This window comes from Camelina sativa, chromosome 4 (genome assembly GCF_000633955.1).
Source record: "Camelina sativa cultivar DH55 chromosome 4, Cs, whole genome shotgun sequence".
Classification (NCBI taxonomy): Eukaryota; Viridiplantae; Streptophyta; class Magnoliopsida; order Brassicales; family Brassicaceae; genus Camelina; species Camelina sativa.
In genome coordinates this window covers 5,646,730-5,664,726 of record NC_025688.1, presented here as the reverse complement: position 1 = coordinate 5,664,726, position 17,997 = coordinate 5,646,730, and the positions used below count along the sequence as shown (strand labels likewise).

At 30.6% G+C, this 17,997-nt stretch overlaps 3 protein-coding genes across 3 annotated transcripts; 1 reads left to right on the top strand and 2 right to left on the bottom strand.

The window, feature by feature from the left end:
* LOC104779898 (B3 domain-containing transcription factor FUS3-like) lies at window positions 272-5,105 on the top strand. Its single transcript, XM_019244547.1, has 7 exons — window positions 272-2,274; window positions 2,964-3,276; window positions 3,465-3,554; window positions 3,642-3,742; window positions 4,172-4,218; window positions 4,326-4,402; window positions 4,508-5,105. The coding sequence occupies exons 2-7, from the start codon at window positions 3,025-3,027 to the stop codon at window positions 4,874-4,876; spliced, it is 936 nt and encodes a 311-aa protein (XP_019100092.1). The 5' UTR covers window positions 272-2,274; window positions 2,964-3,024; the 3' UTR covers window positions 4,877-5,105.
* Window positions 9,653-11,834, bottom strand: LOC104779897 (pentatricopeptide repeat-containing protein At3g26782, mitochondrial-like). The gene is made up of 2 exons (XM_010504320.2): window positions 10,874-11,834; window positions 9,653-10,755 (listed from the first exon to the last, which is right to left on the bottom strand). Exons 1-2 carry the CDS (start codon window positions 11,819-11,821, stop codon window positions 9,712-9,714), a joined length of 1,992 nt encoding a protein of 663 aa, XP_010502622.1. The 5' UTR covers window positions 11,822-11,834; the 3' UTR covers window positions 9,653-9,711.
* LOC104779896 lies at window positions 14,015-16,441 on the bottom strand. Its single transcript, XM_010504319.2, has 2 exons — window positions 15,781-16,441; window positions 14,015-14,903 (listed from the first exon to the last, which is right to left on the bottom strand). The coding sequence occupies exons 1-2, from the start codon at window positions 16,318-16,320 to the stop codon at window positions 14,247-14,249; spliced, it is 1,197 nt and encodes a 398-aa protein (XP_010502621.1). The 5' UTR covers window positions 16,321-16,441; the 3' UTR covers window positions 14,015-14,246.

The following is a 17,997-nucleotide window of genomic DNA, read 5'->3' as shown; positions in this document are numbered from 1 at the left end:
ATTTTTATATTTATTTTATGTAAATTGAATAATTTACAATAGTATATATGAACGAATGTATACTTATACTATTTTAAAATATAGATATAATTAATTTGATGTTGTCTAGAGATCTTTTCTACTTTACTACTTATAACAGATTAATATTTTTTTATTACGATGTACAATTTAAGGTACTCAAATAGATTCCTTTACAGTTTACTAATTTTATGATTCATTCTATTCTGCGGAAAACAAAAAAAAATGATTCATTCTATTCTATTNTTTTTTTTTTTTTTTTTTTTTTTTTTGTGTGTCGTAAATCACTACTTTTATAAGATCCATGCACATATAAGTTATAATCTTGTAATTTGTTACATTTTATGGTCTTAATCTATAATTTTTAAAAAATCTTCTCATCATCGTTATAAACATCTTATGAATGTTAATGAGTATGTGCATATATGATATAAAAATAAATATAATACTTCTCTTTTCAAAGACACATGTATATAGTAGTCAAGTATATTTGTATATATACCACTATTTCATATACTATTAATTAGCAAATAATTTAATTTTTCTTTTGAATTTGATTGCGATTATGTGTTCATTTTGGCAGTATCATAATCATGAATAAAGCTAGTACAAAAAAAATATTGGCCAAATTAAATTCATGATTAGAATTGATCTTTGAGTTAATTTAAGTGCGTAAGAAAATAAAAGAGAAGAATTTTGTCAGTAAATTTAGAGAATCGTTGCCACTTGTCTATGCATCTTCTTCTCAGTGAGTCATTGTAACTAACACACAAGAATCACGTACCACATCTAGAAACATACGTATATTGGTCGACGAACTACTATAGTTTATGCTTCGATTAACTAGAATACAGACATTTAATATATGTTTAGTTTCAAGAAAAAAAAACAAAAAAATTAAAGTGGGTAAGGAACAAAAAAAAGAAGAAGATGATATCATTAAGTGTGAACAGATTAGATTACATGCCACTTGTCCATAAATAGAAACATTTAAACATTGACAAATGGCATGTCGTAATCTCTTTTAACTTAATATAGAAAATCTTTTTTTTTGCCCAGTTTAACTAATCTGTATTTAATCACTCAAACTTTCTTCATATAACACCATACCAAAAGTATAGAATCAAAAAATATTCTTACATATTTTTGGCCGACTAAATTATTAGTCTATGATCAAATTAGCAATCTATATTTTTGTTATTTTACTAACATGTACAATTTATATGTCGCATTATTCATAGAATAATTGATTAACGTACGAATTAAGAAAGCAGTTCTGTAGTTTTTTAACTTGGTGCATAACTTTTCAATATCTCAATTTATATGTTGATATATATATATATATATAGATTTCAATTAGTAACGCCTTAATTACCTTCTGATATAATTAAATAAGATAGATTTTTGAGTATATATATATATACACATATATAATCAATAGTTAGGGCCTTATGAGTTGAAATTTCATTATTTTAAATTGTATAGAACTAATATTTTAAAGAAGAATAAAATGATCGTTTATTTTAAAATAAATTATATTTTTGATTTACTAACTATACGTCTTTTGTGTTTTAATGAAAAAATGCATGGACAAGTGGAAACCATTCTCTAAATCTAATGAGTGAATCTTTCTCTCCTTTTTTTATGCACTTTAAAAAATAAAGTTAAATGAATTTACCATTAGTTGTTAATATTGCTTGACTAGCTTTCATTCAAAAATCATGAATTACCATTATAGGGTTCTTTTTTTGTGTGAAAAATCTACCCATTATAGTTGTAAGATAAAATTCATCATACATATACAATGTACGCCCTTAAACAGGAAAAAATGAAAGGTGGAAGAGCAGGATCACAACATATTAATTAAAGTTCAAAAAGACAAAAGAAAAAAACATACTGTATTAGAATCACATCATATAATATGTTTGATTAATGTATCAATCTACGTACATTGTTATATATAACTGGATGTACAAGTTTTACAAAATTGGAATTTATGTTTCGTTATAATGCTTTATATGATGTGATTATAATATGTTTTTAGATCTTCTTGTCTTTTTGAACTTTAATTAATATGTTGTGATCCTCCTCTACCACCTTTCATGTTATCCTGTTTAAGGGCGTGCGTTTTTCTTTTTTCTTTTAGGGGGTACGTTACTAATTGAGAATCACAAGTAACGATTTCGTATGGAGTTTGATATTCTAGTGAAGCTATGAGACAAATTAGCTATTTCAACCTAAGTCAAGTAATCGAAGGTACAATGAATCCTTTTCTTGCAAAACATGTATTGCCTCACTCTTTTAGAAGGAAAAAAGCCTTTAAATTTTCTTTTCCCCCTAAAAAAAGTGGTAGAATCTATGCGTATGCACAAATCACATGTTGACCAGTAAGTAATGAGAGAGTAAATTGACTTTAACAAAAACGAGAGTTTAATGTGGTAGAAGAGAGAGAGAGAAGAAGACGCCATTGAATTCTGGAAAAAAGGGAGAAACAGAACTTTTGCAACACATGTTCACCATGCACCTTCCACTCGTCCCTTTGCTCTTGGTTCCAAATCTTTAACCTAACCTATCTTGTTAAACTATGGTTGAGTGTTTTTATTAATTTAGTGACCTTTAGATCTCGTTACGTTACTATCATCTATAATCTTCTTAAGATTGTGAAAAATCTACTATTCGAAAACCCTAGATTCATGAATGTAGGTTATACAAATGTCACTTCCTTACCATAAATAGTAAAAAAATCAAAAAAAAAATTTGGTAAACCCAAATCTCTGATTGCCCAGCGTCCATATTAAGGGCTGCTTCGATCTGCACAACACACAACACAACACAAACACAGACTCTCTCTCTCTTCTCTCTTCTCTCTATCCTCTCTCTCTCTCTCTATCTCTATCACTGAAACCCAAAGTGATCGACCATTTGTTCCTTTTCCCTTCACACAGATAACTGTTTCCTTCCACACTTCCTTTTTACTAGGCAGTGTTAACCAATTGAGAGTGAAAAATGATGGCTAATGAAAATGTGGAAACCAAGGCCTCTCCTTTAATGGCAAGTGTTGATCATCATCATGGGCTTGGATCCGGTTCGGGTCATGATCATCATCAAGGGTTATCGGCGTCTGTGCCTCTTCTTGGTGTTAACTCGAAGAAGAGAAGGATGCCAAGACAGAGACGATCTTCTTCTTCCTTTAAGCTTCTCTCTTTTCCTCCTCTTATGCCTCTTTCCTCCCACGTGCCAACTCCTCGCCCCGCACGTGTAAGCTCATCAGTCTTTTTTTTTTTTTCTTTAAACTTTATTAATTCGAAACAAAACAAAACTCTTAGTTTTATTTTTATAAGATCTGTGTGAAAATCCAAATAAGAAAAAGATTTTAGTGTTTTGTAATATTTCTGTTTCATTGGTTTTATTAAAAAGATTCAATGTATGTTTTGTAATGATGTCAGAAAATTGACCCGGGAAAGCTAAGATTCCTCTTCCAAAAAGAACTCAAGAACAGTGACGTCAGCTCCCTCCGCCGTATGATACTCCCCAAGGTGATCTTTGATTATATATATAATCATCATGATAGTGTTGATGAAGATGCTGATGATCATAATGATAACTAATGATGATCCATGTAGAAAGCTGCGGAGGCTCACTTGCCGGCACTGGAATGTAAGGAAGGGATTCCTCTAAGGATGGAAGATTTGGACGGTCGTCACGTTTGGACCTTCAAGTACAGGTACTTCAATTCATATATGACCAATATAGTTACTCCTAATTTGTTAGGTGATAATAAAGCATAGGTTATATAGTTATATCAACTATTCAGTTACAAATTTTGGTTAGCAAAACATTTCAAATTTGGTTAGTATGAATCTATAATGGAGCATATGCTGTATTTGATCTGGTACGGTGATCTATATGGATAAGTGAATACTTGGTAGATCGATCATTTTGAAAGTATTAACTTATCCATGTCGATCTTAAGATCTTACAACTTTTTGTTTGTTTAATCTATTTATCTTTACTAATAGCTAGGAGCTTACAGTTTGTCTCTATGATGGTGTGTATATATGTTCATCATTTCATATAAGACCAACCTAATATAAATGGGATCTTTAAAGGAAATTAGATGTTTGAGTCTTGCCCCTAATGTTGTGATCATTAGGTACTGGCCGAACAACAATAGCAGAATGTACGTGCTTGAAAACACAGGTAAACTTACTTATAACCCAGGATTTTTTTATACTTAAATCACGAATATAAACAATCGAATCCATGATTGTTTTAAAATATTGGATCGCTCTCGGTTGTATTTCCAGGCGACTTTGTGAACGCTCATGGTTTGCAGCTAGGTGACTTCATCATGGTTTACCAAAATCTCGACTCAAACAATTACGTACGTTACACGCTACTAAAAAAAATGAAAAAAGTATCAAAACTTTAACTGCAAAACGAGTTACAACATGTTATGCCCGGTATTATTTATTTATTTTAATTTTAGGTTATACAAGCAAGAAAGGCTTCTGAAGAAGAAGGAGAAGAAGACGTAACCATGGTTGAAGAGGACGACGTTTACACAAACTTAACGAAGATCGAAAACACCGTGGTTAATGATCTTCTCATCCAAGACTTTAATCACCAAAGCAGCAACAGCAACAACAACAAATCTTCGTACTATTACCCCGTCATCGATGATATCACCACAAACACAGCGTCTTTTGTCTACGACACGACGGCTTTGACCTCCAACGACACCCCACTCGATTATTTGGGTGGAAGTACGACGACTGCTAATAATTATTACTCCGATTTCGGATCATTTGAGGGTTTGGGCTCCGTTGAGAATATCTCTCTCGATGACTTCTACTAGAGGGATCAATTGATGGGGCTCGTGATAATTCTTAATGGTGATCATATATCTTATCTCCTTATATGTATAAGGATTAGATGCATTTTCATATCTTCAAAAGTATTTAAATATTTACATTATTATAGTTTATATGAAGATCATATATAGCTATATACTGTAATATGGGAGTCATGAAGGTGTGTATTTTGATGAATAAATGTAATTTTGTGTCGGCGCTTTAATATATTAATCCTTGCCCGACAGAAAAAAATAATATATATGAAGATATATATAGCTTTCTTTTTATGGTTTTTGTTAATTTTACAATATTATAACCATCATAAATATATAACTATTATAAATATTTTTTTTCTAAAGAAACCAAATCATGAGGTGGAGCTATACCCTCAAACCAAGAGAGCTACGAGTTCACGCAAAAAAGAAACTCCATCATGAGGTGGAGCTATACCCTTAATCTAGTATAGGCAAGATCACGACTCAAACAATTACGTACTTTCAAACGGGCTTCAGTTCAAAATAATACATTAAAACTTAAATTTTTATCACTATTTTGCAGTGTTATAATTAACTTTCATATTTGTTTTTTTTTTTTTTTAAATAATTCAGGAGTGATCCTTAAAGCTTTCTAGGCCCAAAGACTAATCTTCTGGAACCGGGGGAAACCTTGTTAAATTTTGAACACGCGTGACCAACACTACATAAAACATAAAGAAATAAATCTTGAATCACATATCCTTAAAATAGCTTGTGATTTTGCACAACTTCATAATAATTTTATTTAAAAGTCTAATCAAAACAAAAGTTTTAATTTTAAATACTAAATTTACCATTATGTTGTAAGTCTTATATAAATTCAGTTTGTCTGTAAAATTGGACTCTAGTTTTGATCAATTTCTTTATAAGCTTGAATGTTGTTTAGTTATAAAGAAATTGAAATCTAACCAATTTTTTTTTTAAAAATCTAAATCTAAAAATCAAAAACCAAAATTCAATAACTACAAACATCCATGACCATAATAACTTGCCAGAGGGTGAGCAATGGGGAAGCCGCGAACGTCGAGATCTAACTCTTTGGAGTTCGTTTTGATGAACGACGGAGGAAAAAAATGGTGGACAAACTTTAACACGAGTAGTTGCTGATGATTTTTCCATTAATTTTTCTATAAAAGAAGATGATGTTTTTTTGTGATTCTGTTTAACATTATGTGAATTGGCTTTGTCGCATTCTACAGGTTTTGGAAAAGAGATTACAAATTTGGTTTCGCTTCAATAATTCTAATAAATTAAAAATAAAAAAGGAAATCAATACAATAAACTTTATAGAGTGTGTCTCGGTTAAGAGAAAAAATTGTACTATAAAACTAGATCCGAATTTGCATCTATGTGTGAATAATTTTTGTTTTAAATGTTTTAATAAAAATGCACTGCTTTGATCCGGCAGTTAAATCCCCAACTCTCCAAGCCTCAAGCAATTACCTCCAAGAAACCAATGACATCATCACCAACTTCAAATTCGCAAGAAATTGAAGCCACAAAGCCACATCGAATAGCAAAACTCACTACAAAAAAAATTGAAGAAATTTTATTAGTGTTACATCACTAAACCTATTTCGGCAATAAAAACCATAACTAGTCAAGAGAGAAGAGAGAGTTTCACGAAACGGTTGTTCTCAAGTGGATAACATAACAATTTTGAGTGATAGATTTATAATTTTTGAAAAAATAATATCATGATTCATATTATTTATAACTATATAATTGCAAATATTAAAATATATGACTTACCACATTACACATATAATAGCGCTCTATCCAAAAATAAAACGTTATGAGTTATAATTTAGTATCCCAAATATGTTTTTATTTAGTAATTTAGTTGACAAACAAGTAAACAAATAATTTAGCTATTTATTTGATCTATTATGATAATTTTTAAATTTTTACTTATATTATATTAATTAACGAATTAATTTAGAAAGAACTAGATAAGGCCCGTGTTATTACGCGGGTAAAAATTAAAAAATTTATTGAGAATAGTTAAGTAGTAACATACATGTTTTTAGATTTTATCTTGTAACATTTTAATATTGAATATGAACCTCTCATATTTCATTTAATACTCTTTCAATTCCATTATATAAGAGTTTTATAATATTTTCTCAAATTTTTATATACCATTTTTATTAATATAACAATTGGTAGAAGTTTTATAAATGACATAATATTTTTTGTTTATTAATCTTTGTTCTTTTACCCAAAAACTCTTATAGGACAAGAAGTACCATTTAAATATCTATACCATCATAATAGACAATATTTTAAGTTTAATTACACATTTCATCTTAATGCATAGAAATAAATATTTTATATCAAACACAATTAATACATCATATCAAATCTATATCTTAGTAAGAACAGAAAATATAAATAAAAATTAACAAAATATAACTTGCAAAAAAAAACTCAATAAACATTATTTAAGATATATTTTTTATGTCGTTATCTCATAAGTACTAATTTTACCTCATGTTATAATCAATTTTAATGAGTAAAATTTATAAAATAAAAACATATATAAAGATACAGAGAAATTTTCAATAACTGAAGATTTATAATTTATAATTTTTTTTCAAATTATCTTATGTTTTGACATATGCATTACAAAAATACATGTGTTAAAATTATAAAATTAAACATTAAAAATTACTAATATTTTTGAATGATTTTTTTTAATTGATACATAGTAATATTTGAAAACTTTAATCTATGTAATCTAAAATAAATTTCATGTTAGACATTCAACTTAGTAATCACATTTAACTATATATTTCATCGTAAAACCATAATTCACTTCTTCATGGATTAGTTAAAAGTTTTAATAACAAAAATAATATGAGCACATATGAGATAATATGTATATTGGTTAGTATTTTAAATTTAACAATAAAATTAATCAGTAAAAAAATTAGTTAACATCCACAAAACTTTTGGAAATCCAAAAATATCCAAAATATTATCCTTCTATATGTCATAATTTCATAAGTAATACTTTCGTCAATTTTAATCAATTAACCAAAAATTCATTCTTACAAACACATTTTTCTATTTTCTTTCAGGTTTATCATATTACTACATGCATTAAAACTTTAAAATAAAACATGTAAAACTATACTTATACAAATCATGTATTGAATTATTTTTTAATTTATTTATTCTTTCAAGGTTTTGTGTACTTACTTACAATAAAAATTTACTTACAACGATAAATACAATTTATATCCGAATAAAATTATGTTGAATAACTTATGTTATTCTTTTTAACTTTGTTACTCATTATTTATTGATTAATGTACATGCTTAATAAATTAAGTTTCTGCTTACACTTGTCAAAGTTATTGAGAAACCACATATAATATAATTAGCATACAATGGAAAATATATTGATTTTGTTAGTTTTCCTTTTTGATTTAGGAAAATAAATATTTTAAAATATAAACATGTAAAATTATGTAAATATAATTAGCTGTCCTACTACGTTTAAAAAAAAAAAATTGACATGTGTCAACATCTAATCAATATATTTGACACATGTCACAATCTTGTTAATGAGTAACTTTGACATCAAGCTTTAGATAATAAGTTTTGTTAGATTTCCTTTTTGTTTTAGGGACATAAATGTTTTAAAATATAAACATGTAAAATTCTGTAAATATAATTAGCTGTCTTACGTTTATAAAAAAAAATTGACATGTGTCAACATCTAATCAATATATTTGACACATCCAGCTTTATATGAGGTTCATCTGTAAGTATCTTTTCCATCATAGCAATCTGATCATCATTCATGATACCCCGTTTTCTTTTGCTAGCTTGGTTTTCTAATATCTCATGGTTTGTAACTGTCTTTTTGGTGTTCATGATTTTTTATTGTACTCAAGGTTTTGATTTGATATGGGATATCACTTAGTAGACATCTTTATATAATAAGACATATGTTCAATTTCCTTATAGAGATAGGTAATTTTTTTTTTAATTTTTTTTGTTTCTAGAAAGCGTGGCCAATATCACCTAGAATAGTAAAAATCAAATAATTTGTGGCCAATATCACGTAGAATAATATTAGTCTAAATATTGCAACTACAACAAATAGAAACGTGCATAATTCACGTAGAATAGTAAAATAGTAAAAATCAAATAATTGACATATTAATTTTTGACACGTGTCAACATCTTATCAATATATTTGATATGTGTCACGATCTCGTTAATTAGTAATTTTGTCATCGAACTTTATATAATAAATCCTAAGAAGAAGCTTAATCAATTTGTTCAAATATTAAAAAAAAATAAGATAAGAATTTTAAAATTGCTTTTTAGGATAGTGAAAAGAGATATTTAATAATACCTCATATGTTTTATGAGTGTTGGTTTCTTCTTCTTAAAGATCTCTTTCTATAAGAGTACTCTCCACTAATGATGCTCTTAAGATCTCTTTCTCTATGCCCTGCTCGAGAATCGATCTCGTCACACTTAGCACTCAGAGTGCTTTCGCAGACCAGACGAACTACACGAGCTTGGCACAACACATCACCTTGGTTTTTTTAATAATATAGCAAGATGTTGACACCTACGTTGTTATTTTGTCGTATCAACTGGACTGTAGTCCATATCATTCTTTTGTACTTGAGTACCACTTTTTAAGAGATTATTGGTTAACGGAAACCTAAAAGAATTGCAAAATCGTTGCAGGTGTTTCTGACAGCTAAGAGATAGAAATTCAATGAGAGTTACTCACCTAATTCGAAAATCCAACGGAATTATAATATCTAATCAAATCACCAATAATCTCCACAAGAACAAAACCCATCTTTGAAATGGTGAAACCGTTTCGCATCTCTAACCACAAACTCTCTATCAACAATCTTCGAAATCAACTTGATCACGTTATGACAATCGCTGCAAACTCTGAGATTCTTAACCACACTAACCGTCGAGCCGGGAACAGTGTTCATGATCCCAAAAGCAATCGCTAGTTTCTCGCTGTGAACTCTCAGTGTCATCTCTTTCTCTTCCTCATCAACATCATGGCATACAGATGCCGTGTTCGATACGTAACCTGCCTCCAACAGCTTCCTGTTCAGTTCTGCTAAAAACCCGTAAATCTTTTCGTGCTCAGGATGCTCTTCGTCTCCGATCAAAAACACATGAACCTCACCATTCAACTCAAGCAGACTAAAACCCGGCGGTTTCACCAATCCTCGATTCTTCATTATCATCCTCACCCTCTCAACATCTTTCCAACGCCCTGCATCAGCATATATATGCGAAAGCAGCATGTAATAACCACAGTTCGAAGAGTCCAATTCAAACAAACGCGCCACGGATATCTCTGCGAGCTCCACATTCTTGTGAATTCTACAACCTGCAAGAAGTGAGCTCCAGATGATAGAGTCCGGCTTCATCTTCATTGTCTGAATCAAATCATAAGCTTTCTGAAGAAACCCTGCTCTACCTAGAAGATCAACCATACAACCGTAGTGTTCTAAACCCGGCTCCACGTCGAATCTTCCTTTCATTGCGTTAAACCAGCGCCAGCCTTCGACATGAAGACCCGCATGACTGCAAGCAGCTAATACGGATACAAAAGTAATGTAATTTGGTCTAACCCCTGAATCGATCATAGCAGGGAATAACTCTAACGCTTTAGCCGCGTGGCCATGCATTCCATATCCAGCAATCATGGCGGTCCAAGACCTAACATTCTTGTATTTCATTCGATCAAATACTTTTCTTGCCGTCTCAACTCTTCCGCATTTGCAATACATATCAATTAATGATGTCCCGATTATCACATCATCCTCAAGACCCATCCTTATCACCTGCATATTCACATTATATCTTTACAAATTAGTCACAGTCATCGATACATAAAAAATACTTGTCAATCATGACAAGAAGAGGTCAAAATTGGAATGCAGAACAGATATTTCAACTGACCTGATCATGTATACACTTGCCAATACGCAGAGCACCTGAATGTGAAACCGCCAACAAGACAGTAGATAGTGTAATGGAGTTAAAGGTCACAACTTTATCTTCTACCAGTCTACGAAAAACTTCGAATGCCTCATTAGGCATCCCACTCTGAGCATACACACCCATGATCGAATTATACGAAACACGATCCTTATCCACAATCTGATCAAAGATATTTCTCGCCACAGCTACACCTCCTTCTCCACCCTTAGCATAAGCATCCAATAGAGTATTACCAACACTCACCCCTCTATCAAACCCTCTTTTTATCACGAAGCTATGAATTGATTCGGTTAAACCCTTAGCAGCAACACGAGAACAAGCCGAGATGACTGAAACCATACCCATAGAATCAAGAAACATTGCATCGTCACCCTCATGATCTCCATCATTTTCTTCGACCAATAGATCCTTGAAAAGAGAAACAGCATCAATGGCATTACCGTTAAGATCATACCCTCGAATCATCGATGTCCAAGAGACAATTTTTCTACTAGGAATTTCGTCGAACACCTTCCGTGCATCTTTCAATTGACCACAAGTGGAATACATAACAATCAAAGCCGAAGACACGAAGATGTCTGATTGATACCCGAAGACAAAAGCTTGCTGATGAGTCTGCTTGCCGGAGAAAATATCAAGAAGAGACGAACATGCTTTAATGGTGCAAGGAAAGCTAGAGCGAGTTGGGTAAAGAGAAAGCTTTCGCATTGAGGAAAAAGCACGAAGAGCTTCAGCAGAGTCACCGCTACGAGCGAGGTCAGCGATGACAGAGTTCCATGAGAAGACATCTGTTTTGTCAACATATCTGTTGAACAGAGTCGTTAGGTTTTGTCTCTCTGTGTATCTCTCCGTGTGGAGAAGACGAGAGACGGAAGAGAACAGAGCTTTTTTACTCGGAGGCATCATTCATTCTTTTTGTCTCAAATTAGTTATTTTTTTTGGCTAATAATCATATACATAAAAGTAAGATTTTGATCTCTCCTTATTGATTGATTTTTATTTAATATTTTCTAAAGGTTTTATTAACTTCTAATTATTTTATTGTTTTAAACAATATTTAAGACCAATTAATACAATACATTTAACTCACACATTAAAATAAAATTATAATTGAAAATAAAATCTCCTCCTCTCCCACCAATATCAAATGTTGTTATATTTCATATGTGTTATAAAAGTTTGATTATACATTTTAATTTAGAAAGTATTATATATATTTAACATGGTTTACAATTTTTATTTAATTCATATAAAAAAATAAAATATTTCTTTTATATTTCTTGCCTTTCTAATCTATTTATATTTATTTTTTAAATTTCCATAGTTAGATTTAAATGCACATATGTTGGTTTTAACAAAAAAAAATCAAGTTTATTTGAGAATTAGATATTCCTATTCCTTTTATTGGTCCATTTGACATTTAATTTTAAAAATTTAATATTCATTTTTAATTAGCCAAGACATTTTATTATATACATTAATGCATACTTTAAATTCATTTTTTACTACTGAATTATAACTGAAATTACATAAATTGTGAATTGACTTTTTCTCCTCCATTCATTTTCATTTAAACACACTATTAATTATAATTGTAACTTTTTCTAATTTAATTATTTTAGAAATGTAACTTCCATCACTTTTTATCCTATAAATAACCATTCTCACATCCTCCTCCACCATATCCCAAATCCTAAATATTTTCTTTGTTTTTTTATAATGTTCTTGCAAACCCAAATAAGAGTTTGATTATATTTTTTGTTTACTATATATTTTACATTGTTTTGAATTTTATTGTTTCTTTGTTTTATGTACTTCTCCTTTTCTTCTTTGTTTTCTTATATTATTTTGATTTAGAATACATATGTATTCTAATATGTATAATAAATTTTTGATGACCATAATAATATTTTGGTTATAACCATCTCATAATAAGGGAATCAAGCTAAAGAAAACATCTTAAGTCTTTACTTTAGATGTTTGATTAGTTCTTACAAATTCATGTATATTTATTTTATTCTTAAAATTTGAAATGTTCTCATGAAGGAAATTTTTGTAATATAATTATCAAATCAATTTTTTTTACCTCTCTCTTACCTCCAACAAAATTGTAATAAATATATTTTAGAATACTCATCATTATATTTCGTATGTGATTCAACATATAATTATATAAAAGTCATAATTTTTAAATTTAATTCAAATATGCACTTTAAGGATTTTGCTATATAAAAAAAGCAATTTGGTATTTATTTTCTTTCTAGCTTTTACTACAAGGATGAAAGATTGAAACTAATCCTAGCAATATAAATTAAATTAAGGGGAATATAAAAAAATTGTAATATAATTATCAAATCAATTTTTCTTAACTCTCACTTACATCCAACAAAATTGTAATACATTTATTTTAGAATAATAATCATTATATTCAGTTTGTGATTCAACATATAATGATATAAAAATCACTATTTTTTTATTTAATCCAAATATGCACTTTAAAGATTTTCTATATAAAAAAAAGAAATTGATTTTTTATTTTCTATCTAGATTTTAATTACAAGAATTAAAAATTATAACTAAACCTAGCAATATATCTTAATTTAAGATTCTTAAATTAAGGGGAATATAAAAAAGTTTTCTTTACCGTATTTTAAAACTTTGAGTGCACTTCATATAATTTTATAGGAAATATGTATTTTTTTACTTTCAAAATAGTTTAGCTTTTAATTATTAAATACTTTAGGTTATGTGTTAGTTTATATGAAAAACTTAAATTATATATTTAAATCACATAGTAAAATTTTGTTTTTATTATTAATAATATTTTATTACCTCAAATGCTTAAAAATACTAATAAAAAGTATTATCAAAGTTGAACAATAAAAAATAAATAACTTTAAGAGATATGTATAATGTATGTATGATTATATTTAAATAAGTTATATATTTTGATATTGTATGATTTGAATAAATAAAAGTGTCAAAAATGTTAGTGACATTTAAATTAATTTGTTAAGTTTTTTATATGATTATCAAATAAATTTAAATTAATTAATATATTCTATTATACAACAATCCGGGCGGGCGCTTGCGAATACAATAAGCTTGCAAATATAAAGAATCAACCACAACCAAAACAACAACAAAGATCAAAACCAATGAATCCTATTTGTTATCTTTTTTTTTTTTGCTCCTTTCACAAACAAAACATTACAAAGAGGTCGTGGCATGTCGTCATCTGCAAAAACATTTGTTCTTGATCTTCTGCAGATTCGTGGTGTATACATATATGAATCCTCGTTTTCCCAAATAATTTATCGGTAAATAAAAGCTACAACAATCTAAGATGAGCAGTATCATTCATTCGTTTGATCTGCCACCCGTTTCTCCAAGAATGCTGTAACACTGTCACTGAAGAGTCTTCTACACAGATCTTATGATTCATTACCGGACTGCAACCGAGGATTCCGGTTAGAAGACACTTTATAGGCAAAGAATGCGTGAAAACCCCGATGCAATTTGAGATTAGGGAAGAGGAATCACTTAGGTCATTGTGATTGTGATTAACTTCTTCCCTTGGGGATCCATCGTCAGGCTCGTGATTGGTCATTACTTGAAGTCTGCTTTTACCAGATTTCTTCCTTGTAAGACTCGGACGATGTTTGTGAAGCAAGTCCCAGTTGGTCGAGGGAAGTGAAGACGAACCATCACGCTCATGAGTTTCATTGTGATTCATAGTAGAAGAAAAATCTGACCTGAGCTTCTCTGCAACTCCTGAGACTGTCCCGTTTAGAAACTGAACCATTCGAAACTCTACTTGCCTGAGTGATTCTCCAGATGGGGCCGTGAAATCAGGCTGGCATCTTTCAATCAAACTCAAGGTTTCCGGACCATATATCTCTAATTGATTGCAACCTTCCCAATCCCCAAGACTCATCTCGATAATAGCATCTGAGGATTGTACATGCTCCTCTGGAAAACTCATTTCCTGCAAAAAAAAACAAAATCCGTCCAATTCAGTAACCACTTTCAAACTCATTTCTTTCACTAGAGGATCCATTGATGTATGAATCTAAACACTTATCAACTTGAGATATAATATGCTCTTTAGAGTGTGACTAAGTTATAGTTACAGCAAAGACTAACAACACAATAATATGAAACCAACCATCACTAAGACGCTCCACGCCGAAGCATTGGTAAATATGCTAAACAAAGACAGTGTTGAAGACCTCAGTCTTCGTATATAGTTAACATTCATAATATCATTTCTATAGTTCCATCTAGTAGTTTCAATGAATTCAGGATTCCGAATTAGTGAAATTTCTTCAGTATTAGCTAACCAATTTTTTGACCAAAAAAAACAAAAAAAAAGCTAACCAATTCTATCAAATTCGTCCCCAAGAGATTTTCTCAGATCAAAGCTCGAAACTCACACAAAATAGGCAACATAGTACAGCTACTCTAACTCACACTTTTTACATATTTCTTCAAAGCTTAGATCCAAGAGGAGAGACTAAGAATCTTTAGAGTGTGACTAAAAGTTACAGTTATTGAAGACTAAACAAAGAAAGAAAGAATCGTGCACCCTCACTCAACGATGAACAAGATAAGCTCACCATTAACGAACACAATCGAAACAAACCATCACTAAAGAGGCTCAACGCCAAAGCATTGGTAAATATAGTTACTAAACATGGACAGTGTTCTTTGTATATAGTGGACATTCATAGTATCATTTCTCTAATTCAATCTAGTGGTTTCAATGGATTCCTATAAATGGAAGTTTCTTCTTCAGCATCAGCTAACCAATTCTATCAAAAAAGCTTAAGATCCAAGAGGAGAGAGACTTGAGAAACTTTTACCTGACAAACCGAAACAGCCATGGATCTAGCTCGATCCAAAGGCGAAGAGTAAACAGAAGTGAATCGAACACCCTGAGATTTAAAGAAAACAGCAAGAGCCCTAGCTTGGCGTTTACCGTTAGGAGTAAGCGCAGCAACATGACATCTCCCACCAACCAAATCAGGTCTCAAATTGAGATCACACTCACCATGGCTAATGAGATAAACCTCCGTCACGGAACGATCTTCGTCACCAGACGCGATTCGCGAGAAGATAGGCGGCGGAGGGGAGAGGACGTTGTAAGGATCCCAAACCTTAATCGAAGGTCCAAGCCGTGGAGTACCGAGAGATGATAGCTGTGGTGAAAGCGGTGAAGCTGAGGCGTGACATGGTAACATCTCAGGCTCTTGTTCGAGTACTTTTTTAACTAGGAGATTGTCTAATTCTCTTGTGTTTGATGATCTGCCATGATCGTCTTCCTCCTCTTCCTCATCTTCTTCTTCTTCTTCATTGTCAGTTTCCTCTTCTTCTTCAATTAGCGCAGATTGTGAAGAACCCATCTTCTTTTGTGAATAAAAGTTGGCTCTGAGAGATGCAAAGAAAGAAGCAAGAGAGCTTTTTGGTTGTGTAAGCTTGGGAAGCGATCACATTCACATGGCTGATGGCTCCACCATTTTCAGATCTAGGAAACGAAAGCAGAGTCCTCACTGCGTAAGCCGGAAGGTTTAAATTCTTGGGCCAGGCCCGGCCCGGCCCGACCCGTTATAGGATAACACATTTCAAAGTTTTATTTTCTCTCTCTCTTTCTTCATCAATCAGATTTTGGGAATTTAGGGTTTTTTCTTTTGTTTCCTGAACTAGCAACAATTGATTTCTGTGAATAAGTTTACTTTCATGGATTTTGGAAACTATGGAAAGATTCTTACTTTCTTGTGTAGTTGTAATTTTGTCATCTTTAGTTTCTATATACTAGACTGGTTTGTGAAAGCTTGTTTTATTACGGGAAACTTGCAGACGACAAGGTTACTGTGATAGAAGAAGACAAGGTTAACCGATTTTAACCGGAAACATCTATAAACTCGGTTAAATTCGGATGAAATCCAGTAACCGAAAAAACAGATTTTAATCTTTCTGGCCCCTTTTAGTTCAAATCCAATTTGAAAAACCCCCACTTATTCTCACTACTCATTTCTTTTTCAATATTATAAAAATCCCACCCTACCCTTCTTATATTATATTATAAATCTAAATCTTAAAAAAGAAATAAAAATAACCAATATAATAAACATTCTCTCTCCTCTCTCATTAATCCAAAAAAAAATGCGACATTTGTAGAAAAATTTGGAAATTGCAGATATGGGACAACTAGGACTACTGGATACAACTACGTAGAAAACTACTAATACAAAAATTTGGTGCAACTGAGACAAATGAGTACAACTATATTTATGGAATGCTACGAAAAATATAAAATTAGAGACCATTTTCTTTATCTTTCTTTTGCAGTTGACAATGAAAATACTTTAGTCATACACTTTCATTATGATGGATGATACTATTCAAGTATCAGAGAAAATATACGATGGATTTCAAAAGAAGATAAGGAAGTGTATTCTTTTCTTATGAAGACATCACTAGTGATGTATCATATGATAAGTTGGTTGAGAAGAAGATATGTAGTAAGATAAGGGTAGATGAGCCTATAAAAAATTTAAGAGTTAGTTACTTTCCCTTTTTCATTCCTGAACTATAAGGAAATACCAAATTATATATTTGATTGCTCTCATTATGATAATTTTAGAAATTATAGTGTTTGTGTTTGTATTTGTCTGTGAAACTTATCTGTTATGTTTCATACAACTAAGTTTTAACAGGTACAACTCTAATTAATTTCATTGTGGTATTTGTACAAATTTGATTTGTTTTGTCTATGTACAACTAAATACAACTGGTACAACTACTATATTATATTGTCTTGCTTAATTTGCAGAATTTTATTAAATTAGAAAACTTAGAACCAAAATATAAAAACTTAGTCTTTTAAGATTACATTGTATATAACAACCACACAATTTTAACATATAGATCTACTTCACATGTAAAAAATAATTCTAAATCATAGAAATCCAAATTCTTACATAAACAACCTTAGTTTTTTAAAGTTACTTTGTATATAACAACCACAAATTATGAAAATCAAGAAATAATGGTGGTTTCAAACATTTAAATACAAGATA

Excerpts from the sequence above, each read along its gene's own strand:
- LOC104779898 (XM_019244547.1), top strand. The coding sequence starts at position 3,025 with ATGATGGCTAATGAAAATGTGGAAACCAAGGCCTCTCCTTTAATGGCA. Across the intron at positions 3,555-3,641 it reads GCCGTATGATACTCCCCAAG|AAAGCTGCGGAGGCTCACTT; the intron begins GTGATCTTTGAT and ends TGATCCATGTAG. Across the intron at positions 3,743-4,171 it reads GTTTGGACCTTCAAGTACAG|GTACTGGCCGAACAACAATA; the intron begins GTACTTCAATTC and ends TGTGATCATTAG.
- LOC104779896 (XM_010504319.2), bottom strand. The coding sequence starts at position 16,320 with ATGGGTTCTTCACAATCTGCGCTAATTGAAGAAGAAGAGGAAACTGAC. Across the intron at positions 14,904-15,780 it reads TGGCTGTTTCGGTTTGTCAG|GAAATGAGTTTTCCAGAGGA; the intron begins GTAAAAGTTTCT and ends TTTTTTTTGCAG.
- LOC104779897 (XM_010504320.2), bottom strand. The coding sequence starts at position 11,821 with ATGATGCCTCCGAGTAAAAAAGCTCTGTTCTCTTCCGTCTCTCGTCTT. Across the intron at positions 10,756-10,873 it reads GCAAGTGTATACATGATCAG|GTGATAAGGATGGGTCTTGA; the intron begins GTCAGTTGAAAT and ends GTGAATATGCAG.